Consider the following 25,755-nt stretch of genomic DNA (forward strand, 5'->3'; position numbering starts at 1 on the left):
GACGATACAGTAACACTAATTGCTTATTCTTTGTGCTTCTAGTTTTGTCAGTGTAATTCTGTTTCTACCCTTTATTCTCTATGGAAGCAGCAAGGAAAAGGGTTGAAGCTACTTGGAATGCACTTTGCACTAGTGGGCAGCAGACCTCGATTCTTTAGGTCCTCAGAAAACTCCCAAATGTCCAGAAGCTTTATTTACCTTATCTTTAAAATAAGGGGAGAGGTTTCACAGCCCTAAGATTCTCTAGTTCTCCTCAGGACACCAGGAGAAATACTGGGCTTCACACTGTTGGAAAAGAAGCACATGAAGATACCTCAGCAGAGGACATGCCTTTTCATAAATGAAATGAAGTCCTTAATGACACCATTAAGCAGCTATTATGTCTTTCTCTTAGAGCTGAAGGAACTGAAGCCCAGAGAATTTAGGTAACTTGCCTAAGATCACTGTGAACTAGTAAGAATCAAATCCAGGTGTGTGTGGTTCCAAAGTCTGTGCTGTTGACCCTTTACAGTGATTTCAAAGTTGGACACAAATAGTATTTTTATGCTCCTGATATTATTAACCACACACACATTCACAAGTTCTAAACTGATCATTTCTCTCCAAAGAACTTTTATTCCAAAGGGACTTAACTGGTGAAACACTGTTAATGTATTAATTCCAATACCATAAAAATAGTTTAAACAAAACCTCTGGGAATGTGGTGCTATAATTTCATGAAATAATAAGCCCACAAAAATATTAACCTTAGAAACTATAAGAATTCTGTTATAATGCTTCAAAGAATTACGGCAAAATTTTTTTTTCTAACTGAAGGCTATATTGGTCAGTCCTTCACTTACATAACTTTCTCTCCTCAAGTATTTAAAGACACACCCAATGAATCTGAAAATATGTGAAAGTGCAATATTTTAAAATAACTTTACTATGTTACCTGTTCCCTGAGAATCTTTCTTAGCCTTTTCTTCCTTCCTTCCTTCTCTTCCTTCCTCCTTCCCTCCCTCCCTCTCTCTCTCCTCTCCCCACCTTTTTGTGGCAACACTCCAGAAAGCCTTGTAGAACCAAAGAGAAGCAGATTTCTATCACTCGTAACAAAATAAACAAGATAATTTCTCATATCTCCACTCATATGCTACCAGCTTCAACATCCTTTGGTGAATTAATCTTTCCAGCTTCAACAATATGTAGCTACATTAATTTTAAGTGACTACAGCATAACCATTCCTGTAGGAACCATGCATTTGCTAGACAATGCATATTTAAAACCTTCACATTTTCAAGGTATGCAAACTTCGGCTATTTTTACAGAAATGAGATGATCCATTATAAGTCTTTAGTATTTTTGTTTTTCTATTTTGAGTTTGTTGTTTTTGCTATTTATTCCTGCAGCTTTTATTGAATTCCCACTCAGCTCCATGAGGGCAGGGGCTATATGTGTCTCAGTCAACATTGTATCCCTATCACCCAACACATATCTGGTGCCCAATAAATATTTGGTTTCCCCCCCAGCTTTACTGAGATATAACTAACATAACAAAACATATTTGTTGAATGAAGTTATTCTTCCCCCATTGATTTGAAACAACTTTTAAAATCACATTTTAAATATAGTAATTCGTTGCTAAGCTTAGAGGTGGCTATCCACAAATCCTGCCTCACTGTTGGCAAGGCAAATCAAGGTGTAGAAAACAGGGAGTGGGGGAGGGGAAAATAAAGACAAGTCCTAACAAGTAAAAATTGAGGGGGCACGTGCTTTCAAAATAAACTGGATTCATTGGCTTTAAAGATCTTTTCTAGCAGGAAAGCTTTTTTCTGAATCACCTTTTTCATTTTTTTCAGAAAACATCACTGCAACATTATCTGTAAGGTACAATCTCCTACAAATGTTATGCTGTGCTTATACGGAAGGTACCTTACCAGACTTGAAGTTTAATTATGTTTGCTTTTGCATTCTTGATTCATTTTCTGAAATATGTTTGGAAATAAAACTGTATAGATTTATTCAGAATTATTCCATTTAGTGGAATATTTAGGATCTATGGCTAGATCTATATGACCCAAGGGATAGTTTATTATTGGTCAATTAGAAAGCAAACATTTAACGATTAATATGTCTGAAATACCATTCTAAGGTTCACTATTAGTTCAGGCTACAACAGGCATAACCTGTGCTGTAACTTTGAGTCTGCTCGTTGATCCAAAAGTGTGCCCTTCACATTTTTTTTTTAAACTTTGTCCACTTTTTTCTCCCTCCCTTCACGTTAGGCAGCTTCTGCTCTATCTCTCGTTGTAAACAATGAAACAAATGGACAGTGTAGTATTTGTCTGACCCTCAAGGTCACATATGGAATTCAGAGATTCAAAGCTAAAATGCAACATTAAGGTACAATAGGTTACCAGAGACTGAAAAGAACACAGATAATAACTGGCAAAATACTGTATCAAGAAATGTTAAAAATCATGATAATTTTTGTGTAGGTTTCCCCAACACTTTTTAAACTGGACTTTGGTTTCCTTAATTATACTTCTGATTTTTCTCTGTTCTTCTCTTGCTAGTCTAAATAATTTTTATCAGAGCCCCAAGGACAGGACCTAAAACAATTCTATTTGGTGTAATAGCTGGACACATGGTAGGTATTCCTGTTCTTTTTTTTTTTTTTTCCTCCCCTCTTATTCTTTTGGTATGAGAAACACATACCTTCCTTCAGAAACACTGATGTATTTCCAGCCTTTTCTCTTAATTTGATGCAACCTTACCAAGATTTTTATCAGCTTTTTCTCTGAGTGACAACGAATTAATGTTTCAAAGCAACAAATGACACAGCCTAAATAAAATCTTGCTACTGAAGGTTGCGGAGTCACCCACTCCGTTTTTACGGCAACGCTGGTTTGGAGCATTCTGCTCTTACATGCTGTCCTTTCTGAGGAAACGGTGATTTTTTCCCCATCCTACTGTGAAGGATGGAATCTGGGGGGCAAAGGCATCCCTGCATTTCAAGAGTGCCCACCTAAACCACCAGAGGCTCAAGCTCGGTTTAACTGGCAATTCCACAAAGGGCTCGCTGCGCTTTTCCAGTGATCGAAATCACCTGCTCAAGGTCGCACATCCAATTGTTACTGGATGCAATCAGCAAGGTCGGGTAGGGCTGCCGGGTCTGCGGCCCGCCAGCTCCCGGCGACTCAACAGGCCCACCTGGTGCCCCGCAATCTGCGCAATCGCTGGGAGAACGCGCCCTCTCGCGACCGACTTCGCGCCGCAGCTGGGCCTGGCGCAAACTCCCCCCGGGCGGAGGCCGGCGGCTGCAGGGCCAGGGAACCGGAAGGAGGAGGCAGCGGCGGCCCGAGGCTGGGAGAGCGGGTGGGGGAGGGGCGCGCCTATATAAGCCCCGTGCGGGGTTGAGGGCGGGCCTAGGTGAGAGCGGCTAAGTCGGCTGGGTGTCCGGCGCCGCAGACGCCGCCAGCGAAGACTGGGAAGGGAGAGGGAGGAGACAGGAGGAGGAGACGCGAGTGCGGGGTGGCGCCGGTCCACCTCCGCAGCTCTCCTGGCTCCCGCCGGCTTTCGAAGGCGGGCCCGTGCTGCGGCAGCGGCGGCGGCAGCGGCCTCGGCGTCCTGCGGAGGTGAAGCCTGGCTGCCGCGGCCTGGGTCGGCGGCGCGGGGGCAGGTGGCCGGCCGGCGTGGGTGGGCAGGGTTGGGCGGCCGCCGCCGTGAGTGCAGGGGCGGCTTGGCATCCTCGGGGCGGGGCCCTGGAGGGCAGGTGGCCCGTGCGTCTTACTGCAGGTCGGCCTCCTAGAGGCACCTGCAGAAGTGGCCCCGGCCGTGTGCTTCGGCGTCCGGAGGACTGTGGGGAGGGCGGGGGTCGCTGCCTTCGGGGCGCCGAGGGCCCGCCGCGTAGAAGCGCCTCTCGCCCGGGCCCTGCAGGGGCTTGGGATCCGCGCCGGCTGCCTGGGGCCTGTTGTGCCCTTGCTTTGGGGATGCTCCTTAAGGGGAGTGGGGGGAATAGCGCCGATGCGCGGGGGTGGAGGGGGAGCTAGGGCCACGGTCGGGGCGGTGTAAGACTCGCCAGGATGAGCCCTTAAACCGGTTGGATGTGAGTGGTTATCGGTTAGTCTAAACAAAACTGAACACCAACTCGGGGCGGTCGCAGTTTCAGAGAGTACCTGGCTCCAAATGTCCAGTAGTGACGGACTTGCTTTATAGGCCCCAGAGCAATCAAAGGGAAGTTAGCATTCTTGTTCAAGAAGTTTCTCTTCACTTAGTGAATGAGAGCTCTAAAAGAATTGTGTGTGTTCGGGATTTTCTTTTAAAAGTCGTTGTTAGTGATTGGGGTCGGGGCTCGTGGTGAGGGATAATGTAGAGAGTTTCGAATGGCTGCCTTGTCCCGATGGGGAAGGCTTATTTTTTGTGTGTCATCACTTGACCATAGAAATTATTCAATATGTGGATTGCCCTCAGCTCTGAAGCCACTGATTGATTAGCGGCTCTTCCTCCCTATGTGGGAAATTGAATTTCTGGAAACGTCCCCCATATTGTAGATTTTTGCCTACGTAAAGGCGCCAGTGCGTGGCACTAATTGCCTTCAAGGTAGTGAAATGGAAGTGTGGTATTTAAAGCATCATTAGGTTTTGAGCTCACTTCTGTGGAAGAGAATTTTGAGGGCGTGGGTCTAGACTTTTCAGGGAATTTAAAGCCTCTAGTCGTAATTTACTTTTATACTTAACTTATTTTTTTTCTTCCCTCTTTCAGCCTCATCTGTTTCAATGGTGCAACTCTCTTCATCTCCTTTTGGTTACCAGTCACCTTCAGGCCATTCGGAGGAGGGAAAAGAGGGGAATATGAAGTCAGCCAGGCCCCAAGTGAACCACAGTCAGCATGGGGAAAGCCAGCGGGCCATGAGCCCCTTGCAGCCTGCTCTCAGTTCTGCTGCCTCTCCTTCCCAAGCATATGAGACATATATTGATAATGGACTCATATGCCTTAAACACAAAATCAGAAACATCGAGAAAAAGAAGGTAACTTTTTTTTTTTCTCCCAGCCCTGTATATGCACCATCTTAAATAAGGGTTAAGGAACTGGCATTTTTGCTTTCTATCAGGGCTCATAGGTATTCTTCCTAAAGATATTTTTCCTAAAGATTTAAGTAACCTTGAGATTTAGCTGGCTAAAATGTACAAGTGGGCTAAATATTGGCTATATTAAACATTTTCTGTTTGATTTTTCAGAATGAATAAAAATATTCTTCATAGTAAAATTATTATGCATGCTACTGTTGAAATACTTGAAGGGCTGGCTACTTTACGTCAGATTAATTCCTTGAGTGTAGTATTAATGTTTCTTTTCATAAATGAGTAATAGTCTGAATTTTTTAGCTTGTTTTCCTTGTGACTTTCTGCAGCAGTTGATATTGCAGTATAGCTGCTGCAGTCTTTGGAAGCTTTAATGATGGTAGAGCCAGAAAATGTTTTAGCACTAATTTTTGTGTTGCTAGGTGATCGTTTAAGATTGGTAGGTGAAAGCATTGTAGAGAGCCTTGTGAAGATACTCAGGGTTATAATCAGCCTAACGTTACAGTAAATGCTGATGTAAAGATCCAAATCATTCCTCATTTCCTGAGTCATGTAGCCTGTGAAACGGTACTGCACGTAGCTTTGTTGTGTCATGATCCTCTTTTGCTTGTGATAGTAAGGTGAGTTAATAACTATCTGGACCTAGGAACTCTTAAATATTATTATGCCAAGACCTAGTTAAACCTTAGGAAAGTTGCTTTTAATGGAGGAAGGTGAAGAGATTTTTAAGAGTCCGGTTGACTCTTTTTTCCTTCCCCTTCTCCCCTCCCTCGGGCCCCCTCCCCGCCACTAACACACACACTAGGAAGGTAGTGAAGACGAGCCAGTTACTAGTAGCTTCTCTGTAGCCCTAGCTCTCACCAGTTTTCTTTTGAATGCATGCAGTTGATCACAAGTGTGGTAAGGTGAGTGTGCCTGGGTCAGCACAAATTCCCTGCCACTGTGGGAAATTAGTCAAAGCAGGATCTATTGATAGACTCACTGATGTCTTACCTCAGGTGGAGGAACTACATATATATGTATAATTATGCTCTTCAGCTTAACTATAATGCCTCTTTAATTTTGAATACCAATCTGGTCAGTACTTACACATTTGTTTCAAGCTTCTGGAAAAGCATTTTAAAGCTATCAAGCCAATATGGAAGGAGCCTAAACATTGCTTTTAGAATACCATAAAGGGTCATGTCATTATTATGTGGACAATAAATGCAATTAATTTGTCATCTGTTTATGAGAAATTTTATATGAAAAATAGCTTCAAGTCGAGGCTACTATAATTCTAGAAAAGAAGTATTTTACATTTCTGTACTTCTATTAGGAAGTTTCCTGTTGAACAAATGCCTACATAATTCAACAGGTAACAGTTTCACTGTGAGGTTAGAGTAGGACTTCTCAGTCTCAACACTATTGACATTTTGGGCTGGATAATTCTTGGTTGTGGGGGGCTGTCCTTTGCACTGTAGGAGGTTCAGTAGCATCCCTGGCCTCTACCCACAAGACGCCAGTAGCACCTTCTTCCTCCCTCCCATCCCCCAAGTTGTGATAACCAAAAATATCTCCAGACATTGTCGTCTATCCTTGGGGGACAAAATTGCCCCTGATTGAGCACCACTGGGTTAGGAGCATATGATTGATTAAATCCCTGTGTGTCACGTAGTCTAATTATAGAGGCCATTAAGCGAAAAGGGTTTTATTACTGCTTAACTTTTGTGATTCCAGACTAATGTTGATTGTGGGTAATATTTTTTTGCCTGACTGGAACTCATCTACAATTGCTGCTTGCCTCGTAGTAAAATGTTATTCTTACAGATTGATAGCTAACTTCAAGAACTTTGTTTTCATAAGGAACAGTCTGGCATTTAGTTTGTTTCAGAATTTTATATCAGGTTGTAGTAGATACCAAGTTTCTCTTTTGTAGCTCAAACTGGAAGATTACAAGGATCGCCTGAAAAATGGAGAGCAACTTAATCCAGACCAGTTGGTAAGTGGTTTATGATCCTTTGGCCAGACCTACTGATTTTTTCTTAGTAAAACTCTAGATGAGTTTGGGGGAGACCAAAGATTTGATAGGCTAAAAAAGAAGAGTGAGAATCCACTGGATTTTTCAAAAGACTTTGTCTTCACCTATTAGATCTCATAGCTTTGACTTAAAGAAGTATCTTTTGCACTAGTAGATGGTGTACAGATGGGGGTGTGTGTTGTCAAATAAGAGGGAAAATGTAGACTATCACTAAGAGTTAACGTATGGATTTAAATTAACCTTTCACTAGAGTGGACTAAAGGAGAAGAGCAGGGAATCATCTAGCTTTCTACTTTTCTAAACCTAACATCTCTCTGCTCTAAAATATAAAAGAATATTTACTACAGCTTGCCTTGGTTTTCTCTAGTTGCTTCCCCCTAATTCCTTTGATGGTTTCTCCCTGCTTTTCTATCCTGAATTGCCATGTTCCTTCTCAGGAGGCATGTTTATCTGATAGATAGATATTGGGCCTTTTTTTAAAAAAAATCTTACTATAAATATTTACTATTTACCACATTTAAAAATACTGTTTACCTTGCCCATGGTATACCTGGTAATTGCAAATTTTATCTAATGTGGTGAAGGAGAGTTTTTGCAATATGGAAAATTTTAAAAATGCTTTATTGATGTTTGTCATTTTGACCTGATCACATCTCCTGGCTAAGATGGGGACAAAATTAATCTAAAACTTATTCGATCTAGCTTGTAGATCTATTGTCTTTTATCTTTTTTAACTAAAATTTTTGGTTGTGAATCATAGGTCCTGGTATTCAAGGGCTTTTCCCTTGCCATATTGGCCCTTCTTCACTGACCTCGAATTTTTGTGATGTAGTAAATTACAGTTTTGCTGAGGCACAGATTTGAATTGTCTGAGCTCCGAGAATGATGTGCTTAGATAGCTGGTGAAAGGACTTAGCTGGACATTCAGCGTTTCAACATGGCTTTGTTTTTAAGTAGTCATGGTATATTCAATAACTTTTAAAGTGATGAAACGTCCCTTTATGTAAATACCCTTGGAGGAAATGTTCTGTTACAGTAGTGTTTTTGACTTTGGGGAAACATAGGGGATGGGAGTGGGGAGGTTGGTGGTTCTCATGATAGCTCTGTAAGAAATGTCGAGGATACGCTATATTTCAGAGCTCCAGCCAGGTAAACTTTAATCTCAGCATTTCATTACTGCCTTCACAACTAGATGTTGCTTCTATAGTATTAACTTTGATTTCTTAAGTAATATCCTGACAAATGCCAAATTTATATTGCCAATAGATCAGTCCTCTGAACTCTGGATTCTTATGTCCAGTTGTCTTTGACATCTTTGACTTCATTCTGCTTCCCAGAACCTGATCCTCCTTTAACCTTCACTATGTCAGTTAATGGCTTGATGAATTAGAAGGATGGAGTTGCCCAAAACCTTGGAGAATTTCTCATTTTTCTCCTCATACCTCATATCTAGCCCATCAGCAAGTCTGGTCAATTCTGCCTTCAAAATAAATCCAGAAACAGACCATTCTCATAAATTCTGCTTCTGCCTTCCTGTTCCACACCACATCACCTTTCATCTGCATTACTGTGACAGCTTCCTCACAGGTTTTTCTATTTCTGCTCTCTCTCCAAGTCTATTCTTAACATAGTAGCCTCAGTAATTCTTTTCAAATACAAGTCAGATGGTTATTCCTCTGCTCAAAAGTCCCTCCCTATTGGTTCCCATCATGGTGGCAAAATGTCCTATAAGGCCCTACGAAATATGCTCGCCACTTCCTTTTACATCTTTATTGCATTTCCTGCACTCCTCTCTCTTGCTGGCTTCATCCCAGCAACACTGGCCTTCTCGCTGGTCCTCAAACATCCCAGCCACACTTCTACTTCGGGGCTTTTGCATGTGCTGTTCTTACTGCCTGGGATGCCTTTTTTCCCCAGATGTCTAAATGGCTCCATTCCCAACCTCCTTCAGCTTTTTATTTGAAGGTCATCTTGGTAACATATGTCCTGACAATACCATACCTCCATTCCCCCATTCACATTCCTTTGCTCCTTTCCTTCCTTTAATTTTCTTAATAAAAGTGCTTCTCCGACAAACTGTAAAGTTTTATCTCTCCTTCCCTTACACTGTAAGTTCCATTAAAGTAGAGATTTTGTCTGTTCACTGTTGTTTTCCTAGTACTTAGAATGGTTTATAGCATATGGTAGGCATTTAAATATTTATTACATATAGACTTACTAAATATAAAATGATTGAATATTAGGTTTTTAGGTGTGATTGAGTATATAGTTAGTGGTACTTTTGAGAAATAACATCTCCTCATACAGGGAATATATACTTAAGGTAGAAATTTAGAAAATGCAGATGAGTCAGAAGAAAAAAAATCTATAATCTGACCCCTCGGAGAACTGTTGTCAGTAGTATAGTACTTAATTTAAAAGCTCTAAGTTTAGTTTTTAAAGTTGGAAGTAATTCACATAGTTTAGAAATCAGGAAATATTAAAAAAGATACAGTTTTTCTTTCACCCTGTCCTTCCTCTGTTCAGTTCTCATCTTACAAAATAATGATTCTAATAGATTACTTTGCATTTGTCCATAGTTTCTTTAAGCCTGTATACAGTTTAGCTTAATATAGATACTTTTGGGGCCTTTATTTTTGCTTCTTTTTTTTTTTTATTGTACTTTATTTTTTGGGCAGCTTTAGATTCACAGTAAAATTGAGCTGACAGTAGAGAGAGTTCCTGTATACCCCTTGACCCCACCACACATGCACAGCCTTCTTAGCTGTCAGTGGTCCTTACCAGAGTGGTACATTTGTTACAATTGAACCTACATTGACACATCATCATCAAAGTCCATAGCTTACATTAGGGTTCAACTCATTCTCTGGGTTTTGACAAATACGTAATGGCATGTATCCACTGTTATAGTAACATACAGAATAGTTTCACTGCCCTAAACATCTGGGCTCTGGCTGTTCATCCTTTATTAATATGGTGTCAGTGTTTCCATAGTACTTTAAAGTTTGGTTGAAATGTTCTCAAACTATCAGCCTGGTTCTTTTTTGGGTGGGAGTGCTTTGAAAATATTCTCCATTTTTTCTTTGAAAATTGATCTGTTTAGATTTTTATTGTTTTTGGAGTCAACTTTTTAAAACCTTTCCTTGAAAATCACTAATATTTCATCCAGTTTTAAAAAATTATTTGCAAAGATTGGGACAAAGTAATTATTTATAAAAGCCTATTTCTGTATTACTTTGTTTATTTCTAACTGTGTGGTTGTATTTCCTCATTTACTCAATGAATTAAGTTAGTATCTTAAAAAATTCTTAAAGCCACCTTTATTTTTTCTCTTCTACGCCTTTTATCTTTTTGCTTTCCTTTGGTTTATTTGCTTCATTTTCTATCTATAAGCTGAGTGCTTAATTTGTTTCCTCCCCACCCCCCGCACCGTATATGTATTTAAAGCTGTGACTATTACTTCAAGCACTGCTTTAGCTGATACTATAGATTTGATTTGATACTGTTTTCGGTATTATTGGCTAGAAATTTTGTAATTCAGTTTGTATTTCTTCTTTAACCCAACAGATATTTGTAATACTGTAAATAAAGCTTTCTATGATCTGTGTGATTATATGTGCCTAGCTAATGTAACCTCTTTTGGTAGTAACTCTTAAGTAACCTATTGAGAATAAGCTATAGACTTCTAAGATTTCACTATTGCTAACATAAACTTAGATTTCTGCTTTAAAATAGTAAGAAAAGTGTCTTAATGAAGTTTTTTAGAGTCCCATTTGTAACTTTAATATCTATTTTGATTCAGGTCTGGATTTGAAACGGAGAAATGAGACTCAAGTGAGTGCTTGAGCAAAAGGCAAGGGTACTTGATGCTTTCAGCTGCTACACCTGTAGTCTAAGTCAGAGCTTTTGGGAGCTGGTACCAAGATAGTGGCAGAGGGGTTTGAATAAAGTAGTTGGATTTGAGAGGTAAAATCTACATAGCTTGGTACTGTGTAGGAATAGAGAGAAGAACCAAGAGTGGTTTCCAGGTTTCTGGCTTGAACAGTTGGGTGGATGGCAAAACCATTTATTGGGCTTGGAAACACTGGGAGAGAAGAATATTTTGGGAGGATGGGATAAAGAGCTCAATTTTGGACCATTGATTTTAATGTGACTGTGAAACATTAAAGGGTGAGATATCTAGTAAGTATTTATGAGAAGGTCTGGAGCATAGAGAAGTTTAGTCTACAGATCTATTATCTGTATGGCTGCTAATTGAAGCCATGAGAAAAGATGAGACTATCACGGGTGAGAGTGTAGAAAGCAGAAAAGAAGCGTTAAGACAGAATGCTAAAGAAATCTGACATTTCATGTTTGGATAATAATGGCTAAAAATATTGATAGTGAACTTACTTTCGGGCCAGGCATCATTCTGAGTGATTTATAAACATGAAATCATTTAAATTGCACATCTCTGTGATGTGTAGGTCCTATTATCTTTATAAGTGCTTAAAAACTGAGGTGAGAATAGTTAATGGAAAAACTGCCGGTAAATAAAAAGCTGGAGAAATGGGAAGTTAGTGTTATAAAAAAACAAGGGATCTTAGTAGAGCAGGAGGATGACTTTATGTTGAAGTCTTCTGAGAAGTTAACCAAAATGAGAGCTATACAAGATCCATAGGTTTAAAGGATGGGATTGACATGGCTGACTTTAGCCAGGACAGTTCTGGTGGAATGGTGGAAACAATCCAGGTTGATAAGGGCTGAGGAAGAAATGGAAACTGTGTAGGCATTTTTGATACATGTCTGAGACTGGAAGGACGTGGTTGCCAGAACGGCACTTTTAATTTTTCTTATTTAGGTTGGGGGAGACTTGAACTTGTTAAATGCTGGTTTCAGCATCAACAGAGAGGGAGAGGCTCAAGACATTAAAGAGGGAATCAGAGTAAGATCTCCCATGAAGGCAGAAATGAATAGGATCCAGGGCACAGGTGGAAGGACATCTCCTCCACTATATAAAGAAAGAGAGAAAGAAAGGATGGATCCACATTTGATGATGGGAAGTCGAGGTAGTTCCCATTTGATTTTGCTTTTCTTGAGTCAAAGTTAATACCATTTGGGAGTAGATATGAAGTGGTATTCCTTTTTAGTTTTACATCCCTTTGAGGACTGTATAATATGGTTATGTTATCTGTGCATTCTTGGTTCTGTATTTGGAAGGCCTCTCTGTTTTATTAAGAAATGTGTAGTCCAAACAAAGTATTGCATGTAAGTTACAATGCATAATAAAGCAAGTGTCAGAACCCACTACTCAACCCAAATAGTATATTACCAACAACACTGAAGCTCCTTCACAGAGCTCTCTTTCCTGTAACCTGACCTTGAACTTATTCCCCCTCATTCCCTTCCTTTTGTTTTGACAGAACTTATTTGTTGTCCTTAAATCTGTTAGGGTTGCTTTTTTGAAACTTATGATAAATGTTATACTGTATATTCTTCAGTTTATCTTTTTTGCTCATTATGTTTAGGATTTTTATATTGATGCAAGTAGCTATATTTCCTTTGCTTTTCTCTACTTAGTAGTAATCTGTAAATAGATGGATGTTTGAGTTGTTTATTTTTTGGCATTCTATTTTGATTGGTCTTATATGTGTTATTGAGATACAGGTGTAAGATTTCTTCAGGGTGTATACCTATCATTGGGTTGTAGGGTATACCCATAGTTAACTTCATAGTAAAAATGTTAAACAATTTTCCAAAATTATTGTACCAATTTATGCTAAGACAAGTAGTACACAGGAGTTCCTATTGTTCTGTACCTTTGTAAAGATGTAGTACTATCAGATTATTTTAAAAACAGCTTTATTGAGGTATCATAAATATAATATTAACCCATTGTAAGTATACAATTCAATAATTTATAGTAAATTTGTAGAGTTATGCAGCTATCACAACAATTGTGTTTTAGAACATTTCTATAACCCCTTCAAGTTCTCTTTTGTGCCCTTATTTGCTTTCTATCTATAAATTTGGCTTTTCTGGATATTTCATATAAAATAAAGTCTTGCATCCGGCTTTTTTGACTTACCATTATGTTTTTGAGGTTCATCCATGTTATAGCATGTATCAGTAATTCATTTATTTTTATTGCTAACTAGAATTCCTTTGTATGGTTATAACACATTTTGCTTATCCATTTACCAGTTGCTGAATATTTGGATTGTTTTTATTTTGGGCTATAATGAATAATGTACTATATAAATTTACTTACAAGTCTTTAAGTGGGCATATGTTTTAATTTCTTTTGGGTAGATACCCAGAGTGGAATATTATATTATTTTAACCATGGAGGCTTTGTAATATGCCTTTGTCTGATTGGACAAGTTCCCCATCTTGTTCTGTTTCATAATGGCCCTTTGAGGTAAAGTCCCATAAAAAAAAATAGATAACTAATGAGAACCTGCTGTATAGCACAGGGAATTCTACTTCACTGTACAGTAGAAACTAACACAACATTGGAAAACAACTATACCCCAATTAAAAAAAAAAACAACCTACCCCTTCTCTAATTATCAACTTTGTTCATCTGTGAAATCTCAAAGAAAAATTTCCCTCTTTAAATTTACAGGGAATTCCATGGAAGTCCAGTGGTTAGGACTCTGCACTTTCACTGCTGAGGGCTCGGGTTCAATCCCTGGTTGGGGAACTATGATCCTGCAAGCCACACGTTGTGGCCAAAAAAAAAAAAAAAAAAAAAATTTACAATATTTCTGTCACAATACTTAATTTGTCTGTTATAAGTAATTATTTACAAGTCTTTCCTACCATAGTATAAATTTCTTGAGGTTGCTTTCATCTGTGTGATTCTTACTCTGCTACTTGTGTAATATATTTGTGTAGTGAATGAATATTGACAGAGGAATCCTATTGGCTCAGTGCTCTTAAAACCCACAGGCCTCTCTGACCTTAGACTTTATAGATAGCTTTATTATTATTATTATTACGGTTCAGATTTCTAGCATAAACAATTGAATTTTTAAATTTAACTTTATGTAACTTCTATTAAATACTTTCTCCTTACTTTTTTTGAGTATGTATAGTAAATGGCTAGTTCCTAAAGTCTTAAATCTCCTCTGCTGTTATTAAGGAACTTGTTTTGAGATATTTGTACTTAGAAGTTCACAGAATTGATTTTTTTTATCCTATTCGGTAGGAAGCAGTTGAGAAATATGAAGAAGTGCTACATAACTTAGAATTTGCCAAGGAGCTTCAGAAAACCTTTTCTGGACTGAGCCAAGATGTGAGTATGTTTTCTTTGCTTTTCCTAAAACGAATTTAACCACTGATCTTGAAGAAAATATCAGTGTCTGAAAATGGTGCTTGGTTATTGTTCATCTAATTCCTGCTTATCATTTTATTGGAGGAGGTGGGGTGGAGTATAGTTTCTGAAGAACTAGTGTTTTTAGATTTCTAGAGTCTCAACACAAATGTTATCTGAATATGAGGTATTGTGAATAAAGTGTTAGTTATCTAATGTGTATTATTTCACTCTGGAATTATGGTAATCATTGAGAAGGGGAATGAAAACTATTTTGACACATACATTTATTAAAGACATTTTAGAATATAGGCTTGAAAATTTATATAGGCTTGTAAGTTTAGCATTATTGGTAGACTCTTCTTGAGAGCGTGATAGTTATTACCAGGAAAATTTACGGTTCATCTTAAATTTAAATAGTGTTAAGTCTGGTCCCACTGCTTGTTTCAATTGCTCTGTGTTGGCAACTCAAACTTTTCTCTTCCACAGATTTAATCAGTAATTAATAGTCAAGTCTTAAGCATTCATTAATGAAGTATTCTTCATTGTTTTAGAATCTTAGTGTTAGATGGCCCTTTAAAGATCATGTTCTACCAATTGAGGAAATAATTTGGTGAATTCATTTCTGAGATGGGGAGCATGCCTCATAAGATAGTCTTTTCCAGTTTTTGGATATTTTCTTGTTTGGCGAATTAAAATTCTCTTCTCCATTCCTGTGGCATCAAAAAAGAACAAATAAAAAAATAAAAACCTCAAAACATCGTTCTGAAGCTGAAGACAGCTGCCATCTTAATCCTTGTAAAATATAGTTCTGAGTTGCTCTCTTCTGGATGTCTGACTTAATTAACTTTTAAAAGGTATTGTGAAACCTAAAATAGTGTAGTATAGAGATACTTTCTTCTGTTTTCTGGATAATTCTGTTAATGCAAGTCTAAGATGATATTAGCTTTGTTATCCATAGCACACTTTAACTCATGTTTACTTATTCATCACTTAATTATAATACTTTCTGTTAGTTTCACAGTTGTTAAATACTCCTAGGCTGTTTTAGATACAATACTTCTAAGTCATTTTTTTTTCTTGTGTGATTGATTCCCCGCCCCCCCACCCCCCATATGTTAAGTTTAGTTAGTTTTGGTCCATTGTGCTAAAAAAAAGATCTTTTATATCTGCCTTCTGGTTGGAGGTTTGAAGTATATTTTTATAATACTTAAAAATTTCCATTAACTCTCTTTTCTGAGTTACCCTATCAAATTTTCATTTTCCACTCAGGTGTTGTTTTTTCAATGTATGATGTTCTTTTTAGATTTAAATCTTTTTTTAAACACCATCCATGTGCCAGGCACCTATGGAGGTTCACTATTTGTTTTTTTTTAATAGATTTATTTATTTATTTATTTAATTTTTGGCTGCGTTGGGTCTTCGTTGCTGCGTGCGGGCTTTCTCTAGTTGTGGCGAGTGGGGGCTACTCATTGTGGCTTCTCTTGTGGCGGAGCACGGGCTCTAGGTGCCCGGGCTTCAGTAGTTGTGGCGTGTGGGCTATAGAGCAGAGATTCAGTAGTTGTGGCGCACGGGCTTAGTTGCTCTGTGGCATGCGCGATCTTCCCGGACTGGGGCTCGAACCCGTGTCCCCTGCATTGGCAGGCAGATTCTTAACCACTGCACCACCAGGGAAGTCCAAGGTTCACTATTTTTTTTTTTTTTTAATTTTATTTATTTATTTATTTATTTATTTTTGGCTGTGTTGGGTCTTCGTTTCTGTGCGAGGGCTTTCTCTAGTCGTGGCAAGCGGGGGCCACTCTTCATCGCGGTGCGCAGGCCTCTCACTATCGCGGCCTCTCCCGTTGCGGAGTACCGGCTCCAGACGCGCAGGCTCAGTAGTTGTGGCTCACGGGCCTAGTTGCTCCGCGGCATGTGGGATCTTCCCAGACCAGGGCTCGAACCCATGTGCCCTGAATTGGCAGGCAGATTCTCAACCACTGCGCCACCAGGTAAGCCCCCAAGGTTCACTATTTTTATAGTGAAGAACCTTCCAGCCTAGGAATTTGGGGGCTCTTTTTTTTTTTTTTGCTAAACTCTTTCTTTTGTCAGACCTCTTCTATGATAGCCTGTTTTGCAGTTTGTGTAACATTTTCTTCTTTCCCTTCAAACTAAAGTTGGAAGCCTTCAGCCCACCACATCTCTCTTTATCTTCATGATATGAGCTTTGTCCTTTGGGGATTTATCATTCTAAGTCATGGTTCAGAAAATAAATTTTATGGTTGGGTGCTATTGGTTGACAGCAGTTTATTACTTCATATCTTCTTCTTTCTAAATCAGTTTTCAACTGAAAGAAGAGAAGTAACCTGATTCCTTAGTTTCCACATAAATAAGAATAGGCTGCTGTCAGTGGTTTTCATGACATCTGATTATGACCTAGGAGACAGCATGTTTCTTGCTTGATACCTGATAGAATCGATAAATATTTGAGGTCCTGTCGTGTGTCAGACTCTATGCTGGGTACTAGTGATATACTGGTGAACAACAGAGATATAGTCCCTGTCATCATGGAGCTGAAGCGTAAGGGGGATGCAGCTAAAGAAAAAGATAAGCATTTCATGTAATAAATACTTTGATAGGGGAAGTTCAGAGTGACCTGAGCCCTTAAGAACACCTAATCCAGCCCTGGGAGGTGGCCAAAGAGAGAGCTGAGGTAATCATGTGATATAGTCCTGAAGATGTCCTCAGCACCAATTGCCTTTTCTTATACCATCATGAATCTGTGTCCAAGGGAATCCCACTGTCTTGGAGAGCTAGAATTGCCACCTCTATCGTCTTTCCTCCTCTCAAGCAGAAGCTGAGTTTGGTAAGTGTTATTGGTGTAAGTCCATATTAAGGTCTTGGAAAAAGCTTTTCTGAGCCTTTGCCATCCTGAAGAAAATACCCTTGCCCACGTAACCCCCAACCAGTCCATTTCTCACTCTTAAAATTTTATCTTCAGCCATTGTCTCTTGACCCTGGTAGTAGCACAAGTCATATTTATTAAGTTGCTTTCATACCCTGTAGAAAGGAATTAATAATGCCTAATGAATCTTTTTCCTGAGGTTTTTTTTTTTTTTAACCCCCGTCTTGATTAGGATTTATGAACGTCTCTTAGAGTTTTAATGTTGATGCTGAATCAAAGTACTTTAACTCATCTATAGGAAAAATCAAAAAGTTTTTTTTTTTTTTTTGTTATCTTGATTTTCATACCTTGGAAAATATCCAGTACGATGTAAACATTACAAACAGAAAAACACCTATGGGGAGAAAAGACCTTTTGGGTTTCTCAGTGGAAATAGATGGTACTTTTTGTTATTGGTATTTTACAAATGAGAAGCCACTTTTGGGACCCACGTATTATATCAGACTTTAAGGTATTACAGTTGTAAGCTTTAGAGTAGACTCGGAGCTGCTCAGTGTACACACACACACACACATACATTCATTTGAGGGAAAACTTATATTCCACTAATTTTCCATGTGTGTTTCCATGACAAACTATTATGAAAATCTCTCTCAATTTTGTTTAAAAAAACCCCCTGTTTGCTGTGGCTGTTTTTTTGGCATTACATTTGTAAGACATTTTATTTCTGTTTGGTTTTCAATTCCTTATGCTTTAAGCAGTCTTCTTTGGTTGGTTGAAAATCAACCATTTTGAATACTCTTCCCCTGGAACATAAGATTTAAAAAAAAACCCAAACTAAACTGAAGCATTTTCTTAAAATATTTAGCCTAAAAAGGCTTGGTATACATAATATGGAAAAGTAAAACCTTGTGATTAATATGGACATTAATGATAGGTACTTTGCTTCTCATCATGGTGATAGTAGAGGTACTAGATTCAGCCTGGGGTTGAGAGTCATATATTTGGACTTCTTTAGCTTTGGTTAGCTGAGACAAACCAGCGAAGTACGCGGTGACTTCTTTAGCTCAAAAAGCAAGCAGGCGGTTAAATGACCTTGTCAGTTTCACAGTCAGTGTTATATATTTGAGATTTATCATCTAATCTCAACTCTTTGGGATTAGACATTTGTAGACTAATGGATTGCTAGTATGGGTTGTGGAGAGTTGTCAGCCTTAATTAGCGTTTGTTTTAACAGCTGCTTAAAGCGCAGAAGAAAGCCCAGAGAAGGGAGCACATGCTAAAACTTGAGGCTGAGAAGAAAAAGCTTCGCACTATACTTCAAGTTCAGTATGTATTACAGAACTTGATGCAGGAACATGTACAGAAAGACTTCAAAGGGGGCTTGAATGGTGCAGTGTATTTGCCTTTAAAAGAACTTGACTACCTCATTAAATTTTCAAAATTGACCTGTCCTGAAAGAAATGAAAGTCTGAGGTAAGTTAATGAAAATATTTTCCTGAAACAGGACATATAACACTTTAGTCTAGCTTTTCAGCATGTATATATGTATATGTATGTGTGTATGTGTGTATATATATATATATATATATATATATATATATATATATATATATATTCAGCTTTGGAAACGTTGGCCTGCTCAGACTCTCACGAGGTTGATAGCCTGTCTAGGAAGAAAGTGAATTTGAATGATCTCATTAACCTGCTTCTTTATTGTAACACTGATTTTTAAAATGTCTGATCAAGTTTTAACCTTATATAGGTATTAACCATAATACTAATTATGTATATTCTTAAAAATTTTTTTGTAATTATATCAGGCTGTTGTGTTACCTGAGAGTCTTTGCCTCCTTACTACTGCTGTACTTAAGTGGAAGTGAATAAAATTTAACTTGATTAGTATCACTAAACTGTCAAAGTAAGAATTATTTAGTGTTCTTTTTAGGCTGTGAGTAAATACTGAGAAACCAATCTGATAATTTAAAATATAAAACCAGCAAATTGAGGCAACCCAATTTTTTTCTCCTACAGTATCTATTTACTGTTTTTGCTTAGATGGAGTGAATCAGCTAAAGAGCAGAAGCTCTATGCTTTTGCTTTGTTAGATACAGGTTGTTTCAATGCTGTGTCTGTTAGCCATGCAAAAGCAGTTAGATTTCAACTGCTTTAGAAATTAGCCCTATCAGTGCAGGAAGAAACCTGATAAAACTCTTTTTTTTTTTTTTGATAAAACTCTTAATTACCTATATATAGCCATATATATATATATATTTATTCCCATCCCAATAGTCTATTCCATCATCATTACCTATTTGGATGCTTCCTTCTCTTGCTTCACTTTGGTAGATCCAAGGAATGTAGCTTACTTTAATATGTGAAATGTAAGTGAAACAATTTGAAAAATGAGCTGCTCTCTTTAAAGACAAATGCAGCTCTTAATATTTCCATTCCACGGTTTTTTAAAATCTAGGACATACACTTGATAATGAAGGATACCACACTGATTGCTTTAAACTCTTTTTGGTCTATTCCTTGATAGCTGTATTTGGTAAAATCTTTATTTTAGTTTTAAGGAAAAATGCTTACATTTGAAATCCATAAATGGGTATTTAGTCATCTTTTATAAAATTTCAATTTTTCATTTCCAAAGAGTAAAAAACCACATAATTAACATTGAATGTCTTAATTGTTGATGGATTATATTGTATAAATTGTACTGCTCCATATATAAATATATGTGCCTCTAAAGCCACTTTGTTCTGCTGCTGCTTTTCCTTGTCAGTGTTGAAGACCAGATGGAGCAGTCATCCTTGTACTTTTGGGACCTTTTGGAAGGTAGTGAGAAAGCAGTGGTAGGAACGACATGTGAGTTTTCTCTACTCTGGACTTATGCAGTAAATACTAAACTTTATGTCTAGGAGTTTAGTATGATATTGAGGGCCAAAACTGTGTCAGTCCATCAGAACTTACATGTCTGACAACACTAGATTCATGGGCAGAATGATATCTTTGTTTAGTTCTGGTAAAAGCAGCTGTTGTATAATCGTACTTACTAAAATGGAACCTAGGGAGAGTTTTGAGGTGACGAGTCACTGTGATTTGGGAACAAGAGCTAGGGACTAGTGCCTGACCGTTTTGGGGTTCAGTTCTCTATTGTGCGGTGGTAGTACCTGTTCTATTTACAAATCTTAAATCCACGTATTGTTAATATGGAGGCTTATCTACCAGATCTGCTTAAGAAAATAAGAATGACTTGGCTACCTAGTCTATTGAAACATTGTTGTCTATTGGTCCGGAAATGATCTGGAGAGAAAGAGTCCTTTTGGCTTCCTAGATAGGCTTTGGCCAAATGACCAAGTACAAATGTTTGGACGTGAAGTACACAGTTTTGTGTACTAGTTTAGGATAACGAAAACTCATTGGAAGCTGGTAAACATTTTTGTTACTAGTGATTGCTTCCTTTTTAAAAATAGTTAAGTATGAATAACTATCTCAATTTCTAAGTCCTTTCAAGTTTAAACCACAGAAATTTATTGCTTGGCTAGAATGCAAAATGATACAAATACTTTGGAAACTAGTTTGTTAGTTTCTTATAAAATTAAGCATGCACTTACTATATAACCAAGCTATTACACTTCTAGTACCCGAGAGAATTGAAAACATACATTCACATGAGTACTTGTACATGAATGTTCATACCAGCTTATTCATAATAGTCCCAAATTGAACACAGCCCGGATGTACACCAACTGATAATTAATAAACAAAATGTGATATAGTCATGCAATGGAATCTACTCAGCAATGAAAAAAGGAATGAACTATTGATACTGCAACAGCATGTATGAATCTCAAACTAATTATGCTGAGTGAAAGAAGCCAGACAAAAAATGAGTACATATTGTATGATTCCATTTATATGAAATTCTAGAAAAGACATAACTAGAACGATAGTAGGAGTGGTTGCCAGGGAGTAGGGGGAGGAGATTGATTATAAAAGAGGCATAAGGGAACTTTCTGAGTTGTTTAAGATGTTCTGTATCATGGTTATGGTGGAAGTAACATGACTGTTAACATCTGTTAAAACTGTGCACTTAAAATGTGAATTTTGTAAATTATACCTCAAAATTTGATTTAAAAAAAAAAAAAAAGGTCATCTGTGTCATAGTATTCCTGTGAAAGGAATAGTAGACCCAAATCAAGTATGAGAGCTCTGCTTAATTTGGGAATTATGTTTTTAGTGGATATTAAAAGTAAAATAGACTTCAGACCTATTTATGGTGCAGTGACTTTAATAACATCATTTTAAGATTTTTCTTGATCATCAAATGGTGATGTGCTAGGAGTGAAATACAGCATAACTCAAGAGTAAAATCTTAATCATGGAATTTTATACTTTAAAAATTCTTTAGAGGTTGTCCAAAATAGGTTTTTCTAAAGATTATGTTTGAGGAACTGTGTTGTTTATTTCTCTTAAAGCCTTAATTACTTGGAGAAGGTAGAGTAATTGCTTTTTGTCATGTCTTGGGGGCAGATGGGAGAAATCACTTTTCTCCCAGCTCAGGGAATAGATGTGTGCTTTTATAAAATACTAGATAGAGTCCTTGACTGGAGTCTCTGATTTTTAGCCATTTTTCAAATGGTGGAAATGGAGGCCCAGGAAAACTTAAGTGACTTGCTAAACTTTGGGATTCTGATTTTTAAAATTTATATTGCTTCAGCATGACGTAACGATGGACTGCATATTTCCTTTTCATGGTACGACCAGTTCTTTGAATACCCCCAGTGTAGACTGTTATAATGACATACTACAACTAGGATAAAATTATATAAGGATTTCTAGTCCAAATAATTTTCCATGAACTATTAGGCTATGTGATAACTAAGTCTTAATCACTCTTTCTTAGACAAACACATGAAAGATCTACTATCTAAATTGCTGAACTCAGGCTATTTTGAAAGTATCCCAGTTCCAAAAAATGCTAAGGAAAAAGAGGTATCATTGGAGGAAGAAATGCTAATAAAATCAGAGAAGAAAAAACAATTATCGAAGACTGAATCCGTCAAAGAGTCAGGTTTGTTGTGATCTCTGAAATTCTTTATAGTGGTTGCATTTTTAACACTTAACCAAAATGAGTCAAATCACTGTAAAATGATTATTTTATTTTCTACATGCATGGAAATCTTTACTTGCCCCAGGATAAGCCTAGGTTTAGGACACATCTCTAGGCTTTACTACCATGATTTGCAGAGTCAACCTTAATAGAAACGTTAGGTTATACTTTGTTACAAGAGAGTACACTGTTAAAATGAGGCATTTATGGAATTTGAATTCTTTGTTAAACTATTAGGATCATTCCATTTAAAACCGTTGTTTAAAATGTGAGTTATAGTACATTCCAATACTGTAGGAGAACAAGAATGTAAATAATCTAAGGTTAACATTGATTTAGGAAAAAAATTGCCAAAATCAGTAAAAGAAATAATGTTTTTCAAAATTCCACTTTTCTTGGGGAAGAAATACTTTGAGTAAATGGCACCTTTGCTATTTATTGTTGAGGCTGGATTTATTTAAGAAATATTACGTCTAAGGAGGTAGTCCAAGCAGCCTTCTGGTAGCCACTAGCAAGATTCGAGTATTTCTTGTTTACCCCATGGCACCAGAGCTATAAATCCAACTTGAAAGAAGCTGTGTTTGTGGGTAAGAGGAGATAGTCCCATTTTCAATCAGAAATCAATTTTTAACTACAACCTGACTTCAGAAAAGTGTCTTATATAAGCAGAGCTACTAGCTTCAACTAGCCTCAGACCACATGCTTTTGACCAGCACCCAATAGTGGGAATTACTCCTGCCATGAATATACTTAATTGCACTATCCTTTTTCTGTTACTATTCTGAAATTTGTTGCTAGAATGAATTACAGTGTAATCAGTCTAAAAACTTATAGTTTACCTAGTACTTATTTAATATTCCTTTTATCTTCTCAGAGTCTCTTGTGGAACTTGCACAGCCAGAGATACAACCACAAGAGGTAAGGTACCGAAAGGTAATTTTCAGTCAGTTGTGGTTTTTGAGACTTTTGTATAGTGTTGTGGTTAGGAGCTGAGGCTTTGGAGCTAGACTGCCTAAGCTTGAATCCCGGCTCTGCAGCTTTAATAAGCAGCTTAATGACTTTGGGCAAGATATGTAGCTCAGCTGTGTCTGTTAGCCTCCTACCTAAAATGGGGATAATAACCATGCCTGCCTCATATGGTTATTGTGAGGTTTGAAGGAGTTAAATCTGAATTACTTACAATTTGGCCTGGCACGCAGAACGGCTCAAGTGTTAGCTGGTGTTGGTGGTGGTGGTTTTGGTCCCTGTATTGGAATTTGAAGATGGGTGGGATTTTGCTCTTTCCAGAATTTACTCATATTGGTAATAGAAGAGGACATTTGTTCTCTTTCTGAAGTGACGTCGGAATTCATGGAAACCGAAAAGAATGGAAGAAGCAAAATCACAGTATGATTGATATATAATGGGAATAAAGAAAAGGCTGGTAATTCAGGAAACATAAGACTTCAGTGTAAAGAGTAGGACTTTGTGTAGTTGAACTACCCTCTGCCTTAACTTGAAGGGAGTCAGGTGGTCCTAAGCCTGGCGGAGGCAGAGTAACCTTGGTAAGAGAGCCTGAGTCAAGCAAATGTGGCACCGAGGTGTGCACTGCTTACCAGTCTTAGGTGAATCAAATATAGGTTGCTACTTTTGAAGTATACTTTTGAAGTTTGTCTTTCTGTTAATTGAGGGGAAAGGAATGGACATAAAAGTAGGATACTCTTTTCAAGTAGGATAAGGTCAGAAGTTTCCTGTTAGCACAGTGGCTCAGACCAGTGGACATAGGAGTTCAGTATTCTCTTCAAGGTCTTCTACAGACTGTGACTTGAGCACATTTTCCCTGTGGTTTAGTTTCTTAACAGACGCTACATGACAGAAGTAGATTATTCAAGTAAACAAGACGAAGAGCAATCTTGGGAAGGAGATTATGCTAGAAAACCAAATCTCCCCAAATGTTGGGATGTGCTTACTGAACCAGATGGTCAGGAGAAGAAACAGGAATCCTTCAAGTCCTGGGAGTCTTCCGTTAAGCACCAGGAGGTATCAAAGCCCGCAGTTTCCTTAGAACAGAGGAAACAAGAGATTCCAAAACTCAGGTCCACTCTGCAGGAAGAGCAGAAGAAGCAGGATGTCTCGAAAACCAAGTCAGCTCCCAGCCAGTGGAAGCCAGAAGCTCTTAAGTCCAAAGTGGGGTACATTCAGGAGGAACAGAAGAAGCAGGAGACACCAAAGCCTTGGCCAGTTCAGCTGCAGAAGGAACAGGATCCAAAGAAGCAAACTCCAAAGTCTTGGACACCTTCTGTGCAGAGTGAACAGGACATCACCAAGTCATGGGCCACTCCCATGTGTGAAGAACAGGATTCAAGACAGCCAGAGACTCCAAAATCCTGGGAAAACAATGTTGAGAGTCAAAAACACCCTTTAACACCACAGTCACAGATTTCTCCAAAGTCCTGGGGGGTAGCTACAGCAAGCCTCATACCAAATGACCAGCTGCTGCCCAGGAAGTTTAATACAGAACCCAAAGATGTGAGTTGATTTGTATCAGTTTGTTCCTGTCAATGGAGGCATAAATAGAGATTTGTGGTAGTGATAATTTAAAAGTTCTCTTTAGGAAAAGATCAGTAAAACCCATGTTTAATTAATGTATAACATATTTCACTTAACTCTTTAATGCATAATTTGTTTTCCCTAGAAAATTGGAAGCATATTTAATCTGTCATTTGCGCCTAACCTGAAGTGAAATTTCCACAATTAGAAAATATTGTTTTAATGCTCAAATTTTAATGACATGATATGACATCAAAATAGTGGATAGTTCAGAAAAGACCATAATGTTGAAGAACTGAGAAATGTAAATGCATGTCAAAAGGCAGGAGACCTTTTTCTGACAGAAGTTACATTTTTCTGTATTCTCTTCCTTCTCTTTCATTTATAGTCACTCAAATTAGCCTGTCCTCTTTGAAGAAGGTACAGATGGTCAGGAGAAGAAACAGTAATCTTTCATGTCCTGTTTCAGAAGAAGCAGTAGTTGGGGAAGGATCTGAATTAGTTCTCTATTTCTGTTTCAAAAGAATTTTCTGCAGATGAAAAGTATAGGCATTAAATATTCTGTAATTAGGTTTTGGAGTATGAGATTTAGTTCAAATATAAGGCCTCATTCTGCTAATGATAAATAACCCATGTCAATAAGATAAGAAGCTTTATAATGAGTAATCCTTGGATACGATGCTAGTTAGTGTTGTCTTTTATTAAAGTATAAGTTATTTACCACTGTTTCATTGCAGACTTGTTGAAGACTTGTTACCACCTTGTTTGCTAAGAGATGTGAACTTGCTACCCTCCCAGTGTTCTCCATATACATCTAGTAGTGTTCCCTGCACTTCCACGCCATT

The 25,755-nt window shown here is 38.0% G+C and overlaps 1 protein-coding gene across 25 annotated transcripts in view; it reads left to right on the top strand.

Moving 5' to 3' along the window:
* Positions 1 to 3,382: 3,382 nt before the first annotated feature.
* Positions 3,383 to 25,755, top strand: part of CAPRIN2 (caprin family member 2) — a 41,662-nt gene continuing 19,289 nt past the window's right edge. For 9 of the 25 annotated variants that reach the window (XM_057556908.1, XM_057556909.1, XM_057556914.1 and 6 more), the window contains exons 1-10: positions 3,486 to 3,618; positions 4,745 to 5,010; positions 6,983 to 7,045; positions 14,277 to 14,363; positions 17,152 to 17,226; positions 18,503 to 18,741; positions 20,051 to 20,133; positions 22,175 to 22,342; positions 23,256 to 23,299; positions 24,212 to 24,889. In XM_057556908.1, coding sequence (XP_057412891.1) covers positions 4,759 to 5,010; positions 6,983 to 7,045; positions 14,277 to 14,363; positions 17,152 to 17,226; positions 18,503 to 18,741; positions 20,051 to 20,133; positions 22,175 to 22,342; positions 23,256 to 23,299; positions 24,212 to 24,889 — 1,689 coding nt within the window. In that variant the 5' untranslated portion in view covers positions 3,486 to 3,618; positions 4,745 to 4,758. The other 16 variants (XM_057556919.1, XM_057556921.1, XM_057556924.1 and 13 more) reach the window with 7 other exon arrangements.

The sequence above is a fragment of the Balaenoptera acutorostrata genome, chromosome 11 (genome assembly GCF_949987535.1).
Source record: "Balaenoptera acutorostrata chromosome 11, mBalAcu1.1, whole genome shotgun sequence".
Lineage (NCBI taxonomy): Eukaryota > Metazoa > Chordata > Mammalia > Artiodactyla > Balaenopteridae > Balaenoptera > Balaenoptera acutorostrata.